The following is a 22193-nucleotide window of genomic DNA, read 5'->3' as shown; positions in this document are numbered from 1 at the left end:
TGGTTAAGAAAAAGAGCATAAGTGCCAAAAGTTAAGGGACATATATGTGCTTTTGGATTAAGCTATTAGGGTACTCCCAAAGTTCCACACTATCCAATGTAGTGCTTTAGTAATAATATTTGAAATTATTCTGTCTCATATAGAGGGCCGTGCCTGGCAACAATAGGCTTCCAGCAAGTTCAACCCTACTACAAAAAATGAATGCAAATAATAAAACAGACTTGGAACTCTGCATTCAGAATAAGAATAGCTGCGTCCACAAAGCCGATTGCACAGCATGATGGAAGATTTTATCCAGCAGGAGTAATAAAGATAACATTTACCTACTCCTGTTCTAAGACGGTGCAGCAAATACTGAGGCATTATTGTTACAAGTGCAAGTCTGCCTGGCAAATATCCCACTAAAGAGGGCAGTGTGTCTTGAAGTGTGTAAACCGGATCAGTAGTATTTGAAAAACACGAATACTTGTGTAAATGGAATCCATTGTGGAATTCTGCAATACTCCACAAGTATCTCTGGCAGCAAGAGTTATTAAAAATACCAAAAAAAAAAAAAAGACACTGGTTTGTGCAACATAGCAATCTGATAAGCAACACTGTAAATAAAGTTGTACCTGTTCAAAACTAGGGTTTCTCACAAAGCATTATTACTATAAGTCCTACATCGTTTTAACCTAATGTAAAATAAAACACATTAAGAAAAAAAAATCTATAATAAAAGCATTACCTTATTTCTCTCTTAAAAGGTTCCACATTTTTTAGCTTTTTATTTTCCCCCAAAAAGTGCTATATTTCATAATATGTGTAACATAGATGTCAACCAAGCTTCATTTTACAAAATATTGGCCTATGACACACACATCAAACTAACTAGGCAAACAATCCTGAAAAAAAAAATCTTAACATTCATAACCTCAAACAGCTCTGGCTCATGTATCAGTCAGCATATGGTTCTTAAAAAGAAAAGAAAAAAATACTGGCAAAATTAGTAATTCACTGTAATCCACAAATTAAAAGGTTGGACATACAATAAATGAAAAAATGTGGTATGCAAAAAAAATGCATTTTGCCAGTGGACTTTGACCAATTTTTCTTAGTGGGCATACACTAGATTTGAGCAGGTGGCAAAGTGGCCAAATGTAATTGGATAGCAAAATACGGATATGCTGCCAAGAGTGGGGCTAGTTTAAGGCATTACGTTAATCAGCAATTGATTGTATATTTTAAATCTAGGGTAAGACAACTGTAACATTATAGCCTGTCTGAAGCCATGATGACCAGTTAAGGTTCAACATATTGTCTTGATTATTTTTTATAATTTTTCAATGGAATATAATTCTTTAGGAAAAAATCCTTCCAATAAAATGCAAAAATTTGGCTATTTATTCCTTTAAGGGTGTTGGCGCAAGTTATATATATTTTTATATAATATATACACACATACAAATACATAAAAACGTTTTACATCCAGATACTAACTGAAACATAGTATACTATACTAATATAAATATATGGCACTTTTATTAACCCAAAATATCCAATATAAGGCCATGATTTAGAATGTGTGGCAGGTTTTAGCCTATATATGGTGTTTTTATCTTATATATTAAATGGCCGGTTTAATGTGTCTTAGGTAGTCTGCCTAATACATGGACAAAAATAAAGGGAATTAAGGAGGAGCTGAAATTTAGAAATAAGGGTTGTGAAACAAATCACAAAATTTTTTTTACAAAAAAAACAAACCTGCAGCAGTTGAGAGTTTGAAACACTGAAACCAAAAACCTTGCCAAACATTTCTAAACAAAATGGCAATCAGTGACGATATAGGGGTTTTTTTTTGTAAGAATTCTACAGCCCTTTCAACTACCCTTCCCCAGTATGCATTAGGCTAACTCTTAACTTTTTTGTCTATTCCCTTCTGTATTTTTTTGCTGCACAGTTTTTATTTTTTTCTTATTTTGTGAAGAAAAGGCAACATTGAGCACTAATTGCTCAATGAAAGCCATCAATTTGTTTCATAGAAACTATAGGATGAATATTAAAATATCAGAGCTGTTAGTGCATATCATATGCACAGATTTATTTCCACTCTGAAATGTTAAAAGCAGTTTGCATAAAAAATACAATTTCTACCATATAATGCCTTTAGAAGAAAAATACTGTTAAACATACATTGACTATTTACAAGTTACTGAAAAAAACAATAACTAAAATGACTTACTAAGAAAATATAACGGAAACTTTATTTCCCATAATGTTTATATTTTTGCCCTGCCATATTTTCTCAGGTACACTTTATAACTAATTTATCATATATATTAACGATGTAACTCTTCGATTATAGACTTTGCCTTCCCTCCTAATGCCTAAAAACAGATAGCAGAGCATGTTGATTGGGGCAGGTTATAACAGTTTCTAAGCAAAGTGGTGTAAGCAATATGCTTTTACATAACTCCTTAGAGTCCTGTTTTGAAACCTTGGCAATAAAAATAGGTTCTAAACCAAGTAAAATATCTGCAAGTGCTGGCTGTGTGTATCTGTTAAATGGCAGTACCACACCATATAAACAGATAAATCACAAAAACTATATATATATATATATATTTTCTTTTTTACACTGGCTTAATGAAGGCACATACGTAGTAGTCAATACTACAGGCTGAGGCATTTTTCATACAATCTTCTGGCGACAGCGGACTTTTTTTTTGCCCTGGCTGAAAAGAGCTAAACGTGTATTGATAAAATATAAGTTTCATACAAAAGTGCAACCAATTGTGAAGATTTAACATAACTGCATTGCATAACAGTTGCAAGTTGAAGTTTTAGCAATATGTTGCATTAAAATGAAACTAAAAAGGTGTTTTTTTTCCAATTAACTCATATTAATGTTTCAATATCCTTTTTTTTAAATTGTATTCTTACAATCGAGTTAATTTGGCATTTCAACATATAAACTTTTGTTTTATATTGGTGATTACTTTTTCATTAATACTTGACCAATTTGAATAATTTACTAAAGAAATTGGGTATTAAAGCTATGAATAATTCCTACTGGTAGGAAAAAAAAGAAAAATCAGCTGGCATTATAGCATACAGCCACAAACAGCAAGAGTCTAACATGACAGTAAACAATTAAGACACTTGTAAAAAGGTGAAAGCTAACAATGTACTGGCTTAACAATGTTGTTAAAGTATAGACTAGTAGAGGTGTTCCAAATGTCTTTTCATTGGCACTAAGATAAAAATAAGCTATCTAATGCAATCCATAGTATAAACTCCTACTGGAAAGCTTGATGAAATCGTGGCAATGTTGTGGTTGAATTTAGATTACTCGTAAAAGCAGAGGACAATGAATGTAAAGAACCAAAACACATGTTATTGCTGGGATCTTGAGGATCCTGTGGTTGTGGGGGTAGCTGTGCCATTGATGAATTAGCTTCTTCTTGAGAGTAACCCATTCCTAAATTTCCAACAGATACTGGTACATTGTATGGGGGACCATTGGAAGGTATGAAATTGAACAACTGGTTAAAGTCCAATGAAGATGAGTTAAGAGATTCACTAATTGATACAGAACTTTTAGAGAGGGATACTCCATCAGTGCCATCTAATGGCCCAACTTGAGGATCCAAACCTAGTTTTGAAGATGGAGACTCTTGAGAGGAAGGCGTCATGCCACTTTGCAATTCCATAAGGTAACTTTCTATTTCCACTTTCAACGGTTGTTCTTTCTCAGGCATGGAAATTGCATATGAGGTAGAATTGAGTGGGTATTTTAGCGAAAGCTGGTGAGAGGAATGGACTTGATCCATATCGATTGGACAGGACATACCCAAAGGCAATATTGGAGCAACCATTTGGTGTGTAGTTGCAGAGCTCTGCATGGACTGAAGTTGTGTGTTATAGAGGTTTAACTGCAAACTGTTTGTGAATGGCTTTGATATCAGCTCATTGGAAGCTAAGGACATCACAGGAAGCAGCTCATCTTTAATAGGAACACTGCAGGTGAAGTGATCCAACAGGTCCATAGGTTCCGTTTTCACTTTAAGCAGTTCTTGGTTGTGACTTTTCTTCATATGACGGGTTAGATGATCCTTACGCCCAAACCTTTGTGCACAATACTGACAAAGGAAGTCTTTTCTCCCAGTGTGCACTACCATGTGTCTGCGGACGTCTTTGCGAGTGTAAAAGCGTCGGTCGCAATGCTCACACTGGTGCTTTTTCTCCTTAACACCACTGGAAGATTTGCCTGCATGGGTCTTTAGGTGCTCCAACAGCACCACTGTGCTTTCAAAAGTCTGCAAGCATACTTTACAGGTGAGGTCTCCACTTGTAGCAGCATGCAAAGCCAAGTGACGTTTAAACCCAAGCTTGGTATTGTAGTTTTTTCCACATTCTTCACACTTGAAGGCTTCTTTATTGGGATCATGGGTATGGAGGTGATTCTTTAGGTGGTCTTTGCGGTGAAACATTTTCTCACAATAATTACACTTGTGGGTTTTCTCTGGAGAATGTGTAGCCATATGCCTTTAAACACAGATATAGTCAAGTAAAATAATTGTTAGAATGACAAAGTGAAAGTTACGTTTCTTCAAACTTAATGAACAATATAGATTAAAATCAAACCTTTAAAATAACATTGTTTTGCCTCATGTACCTTATTAGAACGGACTAAACATTTTGTGTCTTTTTACATATAAATGAAAATTGTCCTCCGATATCTGTTGCACATTTCTCAATGCCTTCTTTAAATAAAACATTACAGAGGGAGCTTGTTAAATTACAGTCAAATTTAAATACATGCAATAAATGAGCAAAAAGTTAGCTGGCAACACCACTCAGAGCCAATCAATGAAGCAGCAAGGTTGGGGCATGTGCATAGTAATGTTTAATAATACTAAAGCGAGTGCCCTATGATCAGGCAATCGGGCATTACAACGAATTTGGCTCAGGCCCTTATGCAATCTTCAACCTTCCTCTAGGATGACCAAGAACAAGTCCTCTAGATGTCTATGGGAAAATGTTTTTAAACACCCAACAAGTGGAAACTGCTAGTCAACACGCCCCAGGGGTACATTAATGCAAACCTGTTTTAAATACACACTGTGATTTTATTGTAGTTAGTAAAAGCATTATCCCCACTTACTTTAAATGAAACCTGTAATGAGACCTGGAGGCTGATATTGATGACTGGTTTCTGAAAATGCTAGTTCCCTGGCTGTCAAGCTGCTCCTATTACTTCAAGGTCACTAAATGGAACAAGTAGATATATAAAGACTTCTACATTTTCTCAGATTTTTATGAATATGGATACTTGTTCTGTATAGTGATTCAGAGGTTACCTAAACCAGTGGGTCAGCATAATAGCCAACTAGCATTTTCATAGGGATGTCACCAGTACCAGCCCCCATATTTCTCAAGACAGATTTACTTTACCTTTTCTTTAAGGCCCCATTCCCACACGAATCGGCCTGCACGTACAGCTCCGTGCTGCGTGCGGGGCCGTACAAAGTAGCTGCCGGGAAGGACAGGTGCTGCGTGTGATTAGAACGCAGCCCCCGTCCTTCTCTATGGGGCTACGCGGCCGTACGCCCCCCTACGCTCACCTCATTTGCAGGTCCGTAGGGGTGCGGGTTTTCTGGTCGGGACGCATACATGTTCCATTCCGGCGGCATATGGATACGATCACCCGCACCCCTACCCGGCAGCTACTTGGTACGGCCCCGCACGCAGCACGGAGCTGTACGTGCAGGCCGATTCGTGTGTGAATGAGGCCTAACAGTGCCTCTACATTCTCAAGGAAATTCCCAGAAACCCGAGGTGTGCACACCATGTCAAACACCAACATCTAAGTGTACTGCTACTCTTCCCCCTCCTATAATGTATGTGGTCATATTACAGAAAGCATACTCTAAAATATAACCACAGCCTCCCCATATCCTAGAGCATTCTTAAATGATTGTGTCCTACCAGAGGCAGCATGCTCCAAAGGGTGGAGGAAACTTCAAAACCTTGAAGCCCAACCTTAGCCAAACATTTTATTTTAGATATAGAAGGCAGGGTTAGAGCCTCTGTCAGTATATTATAGCTCTCTGTGTCCCTATTGGTAAGACTCCCCATATTTTCTGTCAGCACAGGGACCACTCTTCCATTTCTTGGCCTGTGGTGTCACAGCAGGTAAAGAAGGAAAAAATCTATCAGCGGGGTCACAGACAGAAATAAAAACTTGACAGAAACGTTAACTGTCCCCCATACTATTTAATATGAAAATTAAATTTGGCTTCAACCTTTAATGTTAGGGAAAAGTATAATTTTGCATACAGTGCACACCTTGGTTCTCAGGTTCCCAGGACAAGACGAAGCACCAAAATACAAAAATAAAACAAAGCCCTTATTCAATTTGTCAATAAATAAAATCAGAGTGTCTATTTAATTACAGATCTTTTTAAAGACAAACTCCAGAATAACTGCCATTTCTGACACCAGTGACTGGTGAGGTTGCCCCAAAAGAATTTGTGAACTCGGCTTCCACCCACTACAAAAGGTAGGGGAAAGCATGATACCATCATTTGACTTAGTTCATGCAGTTGGAAAGATCTTCATTTTTTTTTTTCTTTCACTGTAGTTGGACTTCAAAATAACTAACAGAAAAAAAAATTGCTGACAGATAGAACTGTAGACAACGGCAGCCTTAAGTCCCACTGTGCCCAAATTTTAGACCATTCTTTTTGGCAGAGTTTAGACATGTTCTGAAGTGCTAAAACTTGACCACCCCCCTCACACAAATGCTTATTGGACAGTAAGGCAGTCCATGATAGTGATAGGCAAAACAGGAATGTATGAGGGTGGGAGGGATCTTTTACAGTACAAAGAGATGCCACGGCTTTGCCGAATTAGAACAGTCCAGCTTCCGAGCAAAGCAGGGAGGCTGAATGTTACTTCATGTATGTGCAAGCACATCTAGGTTCCTTAACTTTCCACCCATCAGCAGCTTATTTTCCCTTTATGTTGAAGTGCCAGAGCCACATGAAAGTAGTCAGTTTGCAAAATAGGAACATGGAGCGGTTTCATATTGCAGTCTCCTCTCTGCGCTTCTCTAATTGGTACTGAACAGAGTTGCCCTTTTACAAAAGCTGAAAGATAAATAAGAGTTTATACCTTAATAATTTGTATTTAGAAACAAAGGCCTTGGTGCAGTCTTGTTGTGTGCACTTGTAGGGCCTCTCTCCTGTATGAGTGTATGAATGGACTTTTAATTTTTCAACACTGTTAAATGCTTTGTCACACAGTTGGCAAGGGAAGTTTTTTCTTGGTTTTGTTTCACCACGTTTACGCTTCCCTGAAGGGACTTTCTGGGTATCTCTTACTTCTGACAAATCACCAGGAATGACAGTGGCCATCGCAGCCTATACCAGGCCTTCTTGTTGGACAACTGGCAACTGCCCAACTCCACTAAGTGATAGCGTTTTTGGTGGCTTCAGAAGTTCCATGTGGTCGGAAAAAAAACAAAAGGGGACTGGAAAAAGAAAAATAATATAAAATAACTATGTAGCAATGGAGCTTTATTCTAAATTATGTTGCCTTAAAGAAAAGAAATGTAAGAAGAGAAACATAGCTGTTATTGCAATAAAAGTTGGTTTATGGGCTTTGGCATCCTGTAATAGTGCTAGAGGTTAAAAGTATTTCTACATGATTTCCTTTTAGATATTCAATTTTCTGAATGGTCCTGAATCTGATTTAACAAGAATACAGTGTGATCCCTGGTTCCATCCCTCTGCTCTCTCTCACTATAAACCCACTGCAGCCTTGCCAACAAACACAGCAGAGCAGGAAAGGGAGATTGTACTGCAAAGAATCATATGACAAGAAGCCACAGTACTACCCACATTCTATATGAAGTCTGCTGAACGCGGTTACAACTGATGAAATAAAAACAGACTAAAAGGGAAACCTAAATGTAGGACATAAATGCAGGCTGTAGTGTGGAGCCTGTAGAGTCCATCAAGAGCTATACATTTTTCCCCTTCATTAAAATCAATTGGGCTTAACTTGAGTTAATGTCCCCAAGCAAGTAATTGGTAATGCCCCCTTTTTTCTGAGAGCAGTGGTATGGCTGCAGTAAGACCATACAGTTGCTTTACAACTGGGCCTCTTGGTCTGGACTGATTTCACTATTATGGATTACACATGTGTCTATTACTCTCCTGGATAGCATATTTTAAAGCTTTCAGGTATTATCAACTAGCATGCTAAATCAGAAATTGGGGCTAGAAATATGGAAGCCATCATTGCTAAAAGGAATTTAGAGGTGCAGGCTCCTGATCATGGATTCACTATGTTGTGAGTCAATGGTCTCAAAAAAGCACACAGGAATTTCAGTCTTTGCAGACTTCACTGGCTGCATGTTTGTTCCAGGTCATAAACTCAATAAACTGAAACATAAATGGAATAGTGAGGATCAGAATATCAGTGTGCACCATTTCTCTAACTTATTAGGTTCCTTTTAATCCAGATTTGATCATCATGTATTACCTATTACTGTATTATAAAAGCTTTACCAAAAGCTTCACCTACATTTCCTGGAAGTCTCTACATCTGCAGACATTATGGACATAATACACTAGACATTAGGTTGTAACTCTTATTCTTAGTTTCTCCACAGGTATTCAAGAGGAATGAAATAATAGCTGAAAAAAAAGGATGGGTCTTAGGGGCAGGGAAGAAGTCACAACTAAAGCTCCAAAAGAGATAGGAGCACATGGGTGATGGCATCTCATGAAGTCATACCAAAACATGTAACAAAATGGAAAGGACTTGACATTTAAAAAAGGGACCAACATACATAAAATACAAGCTACTTTACAAGAAACAAAACATTGGTTTGTGTGCAAAAGTTCTATGCCTGTACAGAACACAGCCTGTGCGCCCATTAATGGTATTCCTTTTCCTGTAAATTAGCTACTTAAGGCTACAAAAATATTGTTCAACTTGTACGTCATAGTACACCAAATGGCAAACCTTACTAGATTTCTCATGGCACCTCTGTAACGATGTTCTGAAAAGAAGGAAACCTCTTCATCAGTGGCTACAGAGAGAACATTAAAGCGGACCGTTACCCATATCTTTAAAAGAACAACAAACGCACCATTAGAAATGTTTAGTAATGACAATCTACAAACACATACGTCTAGATAATTGCCGGCTTTGTATTCTTTGCATACCTTGTTTCTCTTTTCTTTCCCAGTCTTCTGACAGTGGCCAAGTTTACTAAGGGCAAAATACCAGATCTCCTTTTACTTCTTGGATTTCTGGCACATGTGACTAGACAATTAACTAGGACATGTGACCATGCACATCATCTCAGGGGAGGAAATGCCTTTCCCTGAGACCTTGTGAGATTACAGATGGATTTACCAACAAGGCTCTGCTGATGACAAGGCAAAGTTATTTGCACCTTTCAAAGCAGGAAGTGAATGCTCTGCAAGTGTAAGTATTTTACAATCACAGCATTTTACACCTGACATGTCTATGTTATTATTAATCATCATACATAGAGGGATGCATTGGTAGAATTTGATTGAGTGTAAAGGTCCGCTTTAAAGCTAGTAAAATGTACAAATGTCACACAAGAAAGAAGAACCTATTTATAAATCACAAAAGCTTGAACAGGCACATCAAAAATGTCTCAACTCCTGATGTTGGCCATGCACAAACTTTAGTCATGTGCTTAATTCAGCCATTTCATAGTTCTTTTTGTAACATGCAGATTTGCTATACATGACACAGTGGCCACAACGGACACCATGAAATCAGGCCAGAATATATGTTTGGGCATGTATTTGTTGCAACTTTCCCCAGCATATGTATTGTACAGTTGACCTACAAAAATGTTGGATTCAGTCATTTCTGAACTTTAACACACACACCTTTTATAGAGGAATAAATTATAGTTAGTGTAAAGCAACAAGTATTTTACATTTCAGGAAAGCAAAGAAGAAAAAGTCTAAAAGATGAAGTGTTTAACAAAGCAGACAAAAAGGGATGCAAGATCCTCTGCTGCAGGGCAAACAGACCTGTGCCAAGCCTGTTTACTGGTTTATCCCAATACTACAGACAACAGGGCAGGCACTGTGCTATACACTAGCTTCAGAGCCAGCCATTAGTCTATTGACACTACAAGCAGCATCAGCTTAACTCCCCTTGTCCTGCAGCAAAACAGGTCTATACACTAGTCAGGCATTCAATAAATCCACATTTATAATGTACATAGTCACATAGGTAAGCATATATGTAAAGGACTTTATAATCTCTGAATGGAGGCATTTAATCTTTTATGTTACACACATTCTCATCAAATAGGATATAAAAATCACATTAACATGTGTAATTGAAGAAATAAATAAAAAAAAGTCATACTTAAAAATGTAAATTGACAGATTCTGTTCGTTTTACACCTGATGGTTGTCCAGTTGATTCTTCAGTTTAGTTCTGGTCTTAACCTGTCCCGCTAGCACGTCTTAGAAGAGACCAGACTCTGGTTGTTCCCATTTTCTTAGATCTGTAAAGATAAGATATAATAAAGTCTTGGTTCAATATTTTCTGAATTGGTATAACTATTCCCAGTGATTCCTTCTGATTAAAAGAAAAGAACAAATATAGTATGATGCCCGATTTGCCTGTATTTCATAACATCGACATGAGAATTCATCACTGGATCTTAACACTGTATAATCTTGTTGTGAGACTCCCAGTGCCGGGGGTGTACAGAATGATTCTGTACTCCAAGCCTGTGCTTATACGACAGTAAGCATACTGGCTTCATGCACCAGGATACTCAGCACTAGGATCATCACAGTCCTGCACTGACACCATATGGCAACACCAACCTGTAAAGTAAAAGGTCATAGAGAACTCAGATGGTGACATACCACATTCCACAGTTGCCCTGCTTGACTTGTCAAAATTATTTCAATATTTTTTTGAACTAAAAAGCAGAGGATCACCTTAGTCCCTGTTAACACCTGGGCGTTTTGACGCTGAAAGCTTAAGCGTCAAAACACACAACACAAGAATTCCTATTCATTTCTATGGCCCCTGTTCACACCTGAGAGTTTAGCAGCAAGCTGTAAAAACGCTGAAAAAAAAAAGGTGCATGAGCTTCTTTCAGGCAGAATCAACACGTTTGTGCTCCATAGATTTCAATGAAAAACGCGCTAAAAATGCACATGTGGGGTTTTCGCATGTTTTTGTGCAAAAAGAACGCACGTTTTTTAAGTCGAATATACATTGTGGAAGACCACCTACAAAGCACACTGGGAACAAAATGGCTGATTCAGGTCTGCAAAATGTTGATTCCGAGTCATTTATAAGGCTAATACAGGCACAACCATGCCTGTAGGACCTGTGCAACCCCCTTTATAAAAACAGAGGAAGGAGGAGGCAGGCTTAGATGCAAATTGCTTGCCAGATTAAGCCAGAATAGGAAACTTTCCCTCCATCACTGAAGGACAGCAATGGTAAAACATGTGCATGTGACATGTGGTGCATCTAAAAGTTTGTTGTGATACTGTTGTAGTTTATGTTTCTGCTTGCTTGTGTGGCTATTGTAGATCTGTGTAGCTGTAGATCTCCATGTGCTGTGGAACTACAAATGCCAGTATGCAGCTACCTCTGGGTGTCATGCCTGTTTCTTTTCTGGGTGTACAGACCTTTATATGCATCACAGGACTTGTAGTTCCACAGCTGATGGCTGATGTTGGTAACCCCTTGGCAAATGTGTAGGAGTTTATTATGAGATGGGCAGGACTTCTTTTCATTGGACAGCACTCAATACACCCATATGCAGAAACGCGTCCAAAACGCGCATTTAGGGGAAACGCGCATAAACGTGCGAAAAGCACGCAAAAGGAAAAACGTGCGTAAAACGCGCGGAAACGCTGGCGCCCAGGTGTGAATGGGCACTAAATCCCATATCAAAATGCTGCCTAGCACAATGCAGACTGAGCAGTGCAATGGGGGCAGCATTTGCACAAGAGGTCTGTACGGCTATTAACTTTTTTTGATAAAAATAACATACAGTATATACACTTTTTAGAACAGATGAGAACTCAAATACATAGGCAACAGAAACAGCACAGAGGTCAAAGTTATCCAGTCCTCCTATCAGCAATACTTGATTCATTTCAGTGTAAAATAGTATTCTGCCTTAACACAAGGGGCTGTTATATTCACTTATTACAACCTACTATACTTGCATTAGGAAAGCAGCTATTTTTTAGTACAACCTAGACACGAGCATCAAAATGGTAGGTCTGGTATATATTTATTATATGAGCCAATCATTCCACAGATGCTTGGAACAATCAGTAAAGAACTGTGCTCTGCATTACACTGAAAGGTTGGAGACTGTAGATGTAGAATGATTAAAACTGACTGACAATAACAGGCCTAAATCTCATCCAGAGAAAATAGTTGAAGTTTTCCATAACTATTACACTTCCCTCTATAACCTTAAAGACCCGGCGTTCCACTTGTCTGATGAGACTGGCGACGTACACTGTACGTCGTCAGTCACGAAGGGGTTAATATTTCGCAATATCGCCAATCTTGTAATTTATCTAAATGAACATTGGAAGACCATGACTTTCTCAACACAGAGATCCGGTCAGAAGAAAATTAGTTTGATTACTCGCGCACCTCCTAATGGGAAATCCCCCCAGCCCTGATGGGTTTACTTATACGTATTATAAAACATTTTCTGTCAGCCTCCTTCTATATCTGACTAAACTGTTTAATTGTTTCCTCCATGGTCATTCGATACCATCCACCTTTCTGGCCCCTTATCTTTCAGTTATCCCAAAACCTGACAAGGACCTTACTAACTGTGCCAACTATAGACCCATAGTTGGTTCTATAGTCGGCACAAAGATATTAGCGAATGGACTAACAACATTGATGCCTAAATTGATCCATATGGTTGAATTTATTGTAAAATAGACAAGCAGGGGACAAACACTCGTAGACTTGTAAACTTGATTGATGCTGTTAACCGTTTTAAAGAGGAAACACTGCTGCTGAGTTGATGCAGAAAAGGCCTTTGATAGGCATAGTTGGCCTTTTTTTAACGCTACATTAGCAAATCTAGGTATTGTAGGCCCATTTTCTACAGCTATACAATCTTTATACTCTTGCCCTACAACGTTTATCAATATGCATTTTGCAACTTCTACCTCTTTCCAAATTAGGAATGGTTCCAGATAAGGTTGTCCCTTATCCCCGTTCTTATTTGTCCTTTGCATTGAATCTTTAGCCTCCCGTATAAGGATATCACTGGTGTCCCAATAAGCTCTAAATATAAATTGGCTCTATTCGCAGATGACGGAATTGTCTATTACAAAACCACTTGTATCTCTTCCTAGCTTTCATTGAGATTTAGCTTTGTATGCTTAATTTATCAGGTTATAAACTGAATACAGATAAAACAGAGGCTCTCCCTTTGAATGTCTCTCCCTCCACTATCGTTATCTGCCTGCGCAGCCCACGTCCCCTCCCGCCCCTGAATGCAGGTGTTTTTTCGTTGGTAGATCTCAATGAGCTCGTCATTTGAAAAGTAGATCTCCAGATGAAAAATAGTGGGCGGCCCTGCTCTACAGCAATCCCACCAGTATAATTGGAGGAATAATTCTCTTCGATATCTAGGTATGATTCTTACATCTCGTATTTCTCAGTTATTTGACAAAAATTATGGACCGTTGTTTCATTCTCTCAGATTCTATGTTGTGGAGATGGGGAACATACAGATGGTCTTTAACTGGCAGATTGGCAGCGATAAAGATGACCCTTCACCAAAGTTGTTGTATTTCTTTCAAATCATGCCTATAAAAAAGGTCCCCCTGTCGAAACTTAAACATTTAAAATCGAGATATTCTCTCCTCTTTGGACAGGTGGTCGTCATAGGATCTCACAAAAGGTTCTCTGTTTACCATTACACTTGGGAGGTTGGACTTTTCCTGACATTATCGCCTATCATGCTGCTTCCCATCTCCGCAACATAATTTCGTGGTGTTCCCTTTTACCTCGTAACAGATGGTCGGAGATTGTTCACTCATGGTTATTTCTGATCCATCCTAATGCTTTACTTTGGTCATTGCCTGGACATGTTCCTTACTCTACTCTAATAACATCTATGCGTATTTCTTTAGAGAGCTGGAATAAATATAAATACTCTTGTAGACTAGCGTCCCCTAAAACCACGCTTCCTTTTTATACACTCCCAATTTGCCTTCCAGTTTGTCTCGGATCTGGTTTGACAAGGGCCTCTTTTGCTTCGGAGAATTGATGCAACTTCTAGAACATTCTTCTTGTTCCGTGTTCTACGAGAAAAATTGAAACTACCAACACAATCTTTATATTCCTATTTACAAATAAAACACCTAGCACAATATATAACCGAATCTTTTATCTGATAAAGGAACGCTTTTTGAATCTTTGTGTTACAGGTCTTTAGATTTACTAGAAGCTTGATCTCAGCAATTTATAGGCTCTTGCTTCATTCGGAGACCTTTTTGTCAGACATCCCTTCATGGTCAAATAGCTTATACTTGGCATTCTCCATAGACCAATGAAAAGCTATATGGAAAAACGCTTCCAAAACTTTGATTAGATAGATACATAGAGAAAATATAAATAAACTTTTACACCATTGGCATCATACACAACTTTTGAACTCCTTCAATCCCAAGATCCCATCTCATTGTTGGGAGATCAATTGGGATCTCTATATCAGATCTTTTGGACCTGTCCGAGATGGAAATAATTTTGGTATATGGTCCAACAAAGTCTTGAGCAGCTTACCCATTGTGCCCTTCCTTTGTCTCCCTTACATCAAAAATCCTAACTACATATGTTTTAACTGCAGCTTCGTTTTGGAATATATTGGAATTGGAAATAACCTTTGGCCCCCTCTAAGCTATGTTTTATAATTTCTATTTCTTTCTATCTCTTCTTTTCAAACTAAATTGTTCTATGGAATGGTGTTCCATTGTTCTCATGTTTCCATTTATCTCTAAGAAATATCATAGAATATGGTTATATTTTAAAGATTCCTCCTAGTCTTTTCGGTGTATACTTATAATTTGGAAACCTTGACTAAATTGCATCATCTTTTGTGTAACTTTGATGGTAACACTTATCGTATAGATCTTATTCTTGGCATATTTTGGCCTATGCAATTTTTACTTTTCTGTAATACTGTTAAAAAAGGACAGACGCATAGCAAAGAACTGAAAGCTTGGATTACATCATGGAGTTGAGGTCCAGATCTACTTATCAAGACATGGTAAGCAACAATACTGGTCATGGAAGAAAACGTAAATATATACTTTTCCACACATTTTCTGATAGTTACAGGCATGTCAGTGCTCAAGAAAATTAGAGGATTATATATATTTCTAAAATTATAGTGAAAAATTTTACATGGTCATCTGGAAAAAACACACACACACCCCTACAAAATGATTGCGTTCAGGTACTTCCAAATAACGACTAGTTTTGATGCAAGATATTTCAGACATATGAGTGCTTACAACAGGCATGGACATATTAATATGGAATTCAGGAACGAGTCTGTCCAATCCAGAAGCCAACTTAATTGGCAACTAGTGAAAACTTGGGGGAACTCCTGGGATATGTCCTGGCTTACCTCAGTTTAGGAAAAGGGCCCAACAGATTCCTCCATCAACGCTTACAAGCGTGGATAAAGAAAATCCCCTGCTATTTTGCATTGTATTCGGACAGCAGCCACCAACTGTTGTCAAAATACCCAAACAGAGATTACAGCTGATTGGCCCCAAGCTTGGGCCAAGAATTTTCCAACTGGCTCCTTCAATCAGCTGATTGAGGGATGCTGGACAGGTGCCAACAGGGGCACCCACTGTGCAAAGTTTGGTCGGTTCATCAAGAACTGGCTGAAATCCATACCTTGTATATCCTACTTGAGAGGGTTATGATGATTTGATTGTATAGCTAAAAGATTGTTAATATCAAGGTATATCTACCAACAAAGAAACACAACATTATGTGCTAATTTTATTTGTTTTTGAGAAGTTTACATTATTTTTTTTGTACAGTTTGCTAGTTATAAAAGTAGAACATATCTTACATTTTATGCCTTCATTCCCCATGTGTAAATGTGTTCATCTTTTAAGCAAGTAAGAGAATGTACTTGAAGTAGAAATGACCATTCTGTTATGAGGCAAAGTATGAAATAAAATCAATTTGCTTATCAATAGACAAGTTTCTTTGTTTCCTTTTGTCTGTACCTGTGCAAAGATCAAAGGTAATTGGCATTTAATAATTTAAACCCTGTACATATGTAATGAAAAAAAAAAAGTTAACTCAGGTCACTAATACATCAGTATTCCATGTTCAGAGGAATCCATTGCTGAACTCTTTCAGAAAATGCTAGTTCCCTGGCTTTCATTGTGTATTAAAACAGTAGTGCCAAATAACTAGATGTTTAAGCTTTGTGCTTCTTTGTAGCAGGAACTCGTAGCATTAGTCAGCATACACCTGATATTTGGCACACAAATATTCAGTTACATAAGCCTGGTATGGGAGTCATTTTTTCCAGATAAATATAGATATATTAAATGGTAAACAAAGAACAGATACATGTTTGTTCCCACTATAAACGTTCTATCGTGGTTTTGGCTACAAGGAGACTTAAAGCAGAACGCGAATCAAGCAGCAAAATATATGTGGATTAGTTTGCCTATCAAAATATGTGCAGCACTGTTCAGCCTTCCTTTTGATTTACACATCGCTGCATAACCTGGATGGAGACTCGATCGCTGTAGCTCTGCAACATCCTGTGCCACTAGCCTGCTCATTGTAATACAAAAAATGCATGAGGTCCTCCCTGTTCTATTCTCCTCCTGTAAGTTAACAAATATTAGAATGTAGATTGTAGTGCTTGTCATTTATGTCCTCCTGTAAGCTGCTTAAAACCCCCCCCCCTTTATAAGTTTGCTTAAGTCCTGCTTTGATATTGCTTAAAGCAGACCTTGCAGTACAATGCATGGCCTATACCTGGTACATGTATTTCCATTGGCGACTTTATCATTCTTCTGGAGAGATTCCTGGGGAACACAGAGCAACCCAAATCTCATAAGACACTCCAGTCCACTGCAAGAGCATTTTCTCTTGAGATCTGAGCTGTGCTTTATTCCTCAGGAATCTCCCTGGAACAAGTGCGAGGTCAACCTAGTCTAGGCACCATGGACAGAAGACAGTGGTGAGGTATAAAATCTAACTTTGTCTTTACAGGAACCTTGTGGACATATAATTAGCAGCAGATTTTGAACGGGGATGGGGCTTGGGCATTATAAGCAGAATTTGCATTTTACTGAACAACTAGTTCAGCTATCAGCCAATTCTATCCTTCCTAGCAGCACATATTTCTCTGCACTTTTCTCCCCCAGCCAGGCTACTCAGCTGGGAAGGAAGAGGGGAAGCCCTTGTGACTTGAAGCCTACATGTTTTTCTCCGTGGTCCTGCCAGCTTAACCTCCCTGGCGGCATTCCCAAGTGTGGCTCGGGGTTAATTTTCAGTACCAAGAGCGGCAACCCCCGAGCCAAACTCAGGATTGCGCAAAAGTGTCACTTACCTTGTCCTGCGAGCTCGCGGTGTCCTCTGCTGTGTTTGCGCGGCCGATGCCGGCATTCGGCTTTGTTTCGTTTGAGCGTCACAGCGAAAACCATTTACAAATCGCATCATTAGCCAATAAAAACACTTCTGCACTACCATACAAGACACCACGAAGCCTGCAATACAGTAGGTGTTCCAGCACAACAAGCTGATGGATTCCAGATCACAGACAGAAATAGTCTGGCCTGTTTTACACTAATTTCACTGCACTACAAGCCTTCTTAAAAGTAGGGTACCTTCTACATGCTCTGCCACCACTGTTCCCCTGCTAGAGTAAGACCCCTTTACCTCTGGACGTGGAGGCATATGTGGCTTTTTCCTCATCTACCCACAATGCAAAGTTCATCTGTTGAGAAGCCAATCGCCAGGCCTGAATGCCGTAATGTAGGGGTGGGAAAAAAGGTCCAAAGCCATGTGTAAGCTCCAACCTGGTGTTGGGTCAGAACTTGCATAGTGGCTTAGCAGGGGCTCAAGCAGGTAAATGGTGCAGAGTGGAGTTATGGATGGTATGTATGCGCTCCTTTTAACCTATGTTTTTTAAAACGGCTTTAAATATTTTTTAGAAAGGCTTAATTATCTTTATAGAGTGTCGGTTGTCTTTAACCAAGTCAGACCGGTTCCATAAAACAGCACTAAAAAGAGAATCATTGACGCATTCATATATAATGAGCAATTATGTACTTTGGTATATAAATAAATGATATAAAATACATTTAAACAAGGTTTTCAACACAAATTAAGACAATATTTAGGTTCAGATGAACATGCATTTATATCTAAAATAAATAAAATTGAAAAACATTACTTGTATAAAAGAGAATCTACGATTCATTTACAGTTTGAAGCAGTCCAAAAACTTTTCTAAAAAGAGCTTCTTTGCAACTATGGTAACACCACAGTGTGTAGACCAGGTTTGGAATCGGAGAAAAGAAAAAGGAAAGAATTAAAGAAGAAGGAAGAGAAAGTGATGTATGGGAAGTGACCAGCATTGAGGCGTGTTTGTTGTTGATATTTTGTCTTTTTTGGAGATTCCTGTGGTGCTTTTTCATCCATTATATAGACTTAACTCTCTTTAAGACAATGTCACCGATTCCTACAGCATTATTTGATCTAAAACAATTAACCATTATGTGCAAGTATTTAAAGCAAATAAAGCAGTCCCATAGAAAGAGCCCCAACATCCCTATTGGCCTCTTTGATAAGATGGACAGCCTTACTGATGAACAGGAATTGTTGGTAGGTTGGCACACCTCAGCTCCATCTGGGATTGTTAAAACTATGTTTGTCGGAGTGGGCTAAGATTTGACCATGACAGGAATGTTTAGGAGGCTGCTCTGGGTGCTTGCTCCCACACAAAAATGTAAAGATATACAGGCTGATCTTTAGTATTGCTATATGCTTCTTATGCCACACAGTAATCAGTGAGAAAAATGTACATTTTTTTCAGCAACAGAAGAATGTTGGCCCTACACCAGTAGAATTTTGTTTGAAAAACAAAACATTTTTTCAAAATGTTTGTTCAATTTGCTAATAGGTAATGGGGTCAAAACAATGATGGTGTTAGACCGTAGTGATGAAAGGTGTTTACTGGAATTAACTAAATTCTAACAGTGAATGGGGTTTTCGTTAAGGAAACTCCATTCATTCCAAAAACAAATGTTAAAATTGACAACATTTCAGACATTCTACAAGTCTCTGATGGTATTATCGACTGTTCTGATGAGATTTTTTGTACTAACATTCATATGAAAATCTACCAGTGTATGGTTAGCTTAAAGAAAGGCTCGAGCCATTAGCTTTTTATTGCTATAGGTGTCCCTGCTGCAGATTTTCTCTGAAGCGCAGTTTACAAGTTACAGTTTTGCAGTTCTATGACTGGTTTCAGTAATTACTCAGACTTTCTCATACATTAGAACAAAATGTTCATATGCATGAGAGTCGGCCCCTCCCATAGCAACCTAAACTTTACATTTCATTGGCTGACAGAACCCATCAAACCTGTGCAGAGTGCTTTAAAAGTATGTAAATGCACATGAAAAGATGCATCAGTGCTAATACACATTCATAACAGAAAGATGTGAATCCAGCCTTAGTGGGACTGAGGATGGATAGCTATAAGAGTCAGTGGTAGTTACACCTCTTTCTATAGGTTAAGCTAAAATATAGAAAGTGATAAAACCAAAAAGGTTCTTAAGCCGTTTCAATAGCTGATGAAATCACTTGCAATGGATGCTGCTTTTTGATGTTTAATGTTTTAGTTTCCTGCAGAACCAGCTGGTCCCCTGAGATCCTGTTTTAGGGTGGCTCCTTTCCCTTGCATGGTCCTATGCAACCACCCTTGCTAGTAAGCTGCCTGTGCCTCCACAAACACACAGGCACAGAAAGGCAAGCAAGACAATCCCCTGCTCCTCATCCCTTCTCCCAGCTAGTGTATAGACAGTTGCTGGAGACTGCTGTCCTTGTGATTTTGTACTGGACAAGAAGTGCAGGAAAGTGGAGCTTGTGATTGAGCAGCACAATACTGATGATTTACCACACTGCTCATTTTATTATTTCCACAAATGTTCCCGGACAGCACATTGAAGAGAGTTTATCAAAACTGGAGCAGACAAACTGGAGCAATTGCCCATGGCAACCAATCAGCCTCTTTCTTCAGTTTACTCAGTTGGAATTTGAAAAAGAGAAATAGAATCCGATTGGTTGCCATGCAAATCTGCTCCAGATTTTGTCTGCTCCAGTTTTGATACATTCCCCCCAATGACTAAGTGGTTGGGAAGAAATGTAAAGAAATAGTTTACTGGGCAATGCATATTTGCTTGATCTGGATTCATTATTGAGAAACATTTGAAGTTTAAATATTAATTTAAGCTTTTTCAAGTAGTCCTAAAACATTTAACCAATTTTTTTTTTTTTTTTTTAAGAAACCAGGGTGAATTAGAAACACGGGAGCTGCCATTTCTGACAACGTTTGTAGGCTCTGGCCCATCATCCCGCTCTAGACCTGAAACAAGCATGCAGGATGGTAGTTCAGATTGTTCATCAGACTTTGCCAGCTGCACAGTTGTTCAAGCTCAGTGATTCAAACCAAGCATCAGCATGGGGAAGAAAGGTGATTTAAGTGACTTTTCTAAACAATTTTTTGCAAGCATATTTGCCGATTTTTCCTGATTTCCAATGGAAGTGTCAAGTTTTTAATAAATATATCATATCTCCTTTCAGAGGAGGGAGAGATCTATCTATAGAGATATATAGATAGATATATATTATTTCTAACCAGAAATTTTTTCAAGCATTACAACATTTATAATCAGACAACCCATAGCTTACAAAAAGAAGTACTTTAATATATTTAAAGAGGAGAGTAGGTTGGGCCTGTCCGTGGTCATTGGAGACACTGCTGTAACTAGCCAGGGTACAAGGCTCTGGCACTAAAGCGTCCTTGGATACAAATGTAGGCAATTTAGTCATGAACTATCATACAAATGTTGTCAGTTGTGACAGAATTATTATAGAAGTGTCAATTTATATCATATCAGTAAAACAGCGCTAATAAAAGACTAAGTCAAAGAACAGGTTTATACTGTAACACACACTGCCGCTCTGTCATGGCTGTCCATGTTTACTACAGCACCTTCAACACTATACTTAGCACACAGTGTACACATTCTAAACTATGTACATATTTTACATGTCTGGAAATACTGGAACATCCAAAGCCCACATTCTATTAACATGCTTACAATGCCCTCCCAGGGTAATTCTTCTGCAGCACTCTGGAATGTATAGTTTAGATCGAGCAACACATCTCAGATTTCTCACCAAGGACTATTGTACAAAAGGTGGTTTAAAAAAAAAAAAAAGTAAGAAGGACAACAAAAGCTCATAACCGAACACCCAAAAGACATCAAATAGGCAAACATCGAAGCTATAATGCCAGAAATGATTGTTTTCATGATTAACCATCATACAACGTTGTCAATAGTCTTTTTTAGTTTATGTTTCACACAGTATTTTAGTTATTTGGTTGCTGGAACCTGGGATGGGAAATTGTCTGCATCTCGTGTTGCGATAGCCGGTCGTGCAATGCCACAATCCTATGCATTTAAATCACAAGATGGGCGCAGCAATCTACAATTGTTGCTGACTGAAGTGCAGATGAACAGGGATAGTTGGTTTGCGAATGCATACAATTTCTACTTGATTTACCATTTCAGAATGGTAAATCAAGTAAAGAGAATAATCTGCAAAGTAAACTAACCCTAGCAGTCAAACATCTTATGTCTTGTGTCCCAACTATTAAAATGAGAAATAAAATCTGACTGGATAAAGTGCAGACTGTTTAAAGTTCATCCTTACTTTGCCTATACTAGGCAGAGTCAGACGAGAATTTGCAGTTAAGGAAAGATGCCTCCTGTCACCTTTTCTGCAGATGGTCTTCTGCTTGCACAGAGTCAGATCTGCAGATGTGGAGTCCACTCCTGGGAAAG

The 22193-nt window shown here is 38.4% G+C and overlaps 1 protein-coding gene across 2 annotated transcripts in view; it reads right to left on the bottom strand.

Moving 5' to 3' along the window:
* Window positions 1-3159: 3159 nt before the first annotated feature.
* PLAG1 (PLAG1 zinc finger) overlaps window positions 3160-22193 on the bottom strand; it is a 38738-nt gene continuing 19704 nt past the window's right edge. The window contains exons 2-4 of one of the 2 annotated variants that reach the window (XM_018560120.1): window positions 10417-10558; window positions 7159-7516; window positions 3160-4527 (exon numbers count right to left, since the gene is read on the bottom strand). In XM_018560120.1, coding sequence (XP_018415622.1) covers window positions 3279-4527; window positions 7159-7400 — 1491 coding nt within the window. In that variant the 5' untranslated portion in view covers window positions 7401-7516; window positions 10417-10558 and the 3' untranslated portion in view covers window positions 3160-3278. The remainder of the gene's footprint in view (window positions 4528-7158; window positions 7517-10416; window positions 10559-22193) is intronic. The other variant, XM_018560119.1, reaches the window with a different exon arrangement.

The sequence above is a fragment of the Nanorana parkeri genome, unplaced genomic scaffold (assembly GCF_000935625.1).
Source record: "Nanorana parkeri isolate BGI_ZX_2015 unplaced genomic scaffold, ASM93562v1 scaffold433, whole genome shotgun sequence".
NCBI lineage: Eukaryota > Metazoa > Chordata > Amphibia > Anura > Dicroglossidae > Nanorana > Nanorana parkeri.
The sequence above is the reverse complement of the archived record's forward strand: the minus strand, read 5'-3'. Positions and strand labels throughout refer to the sequence as shown.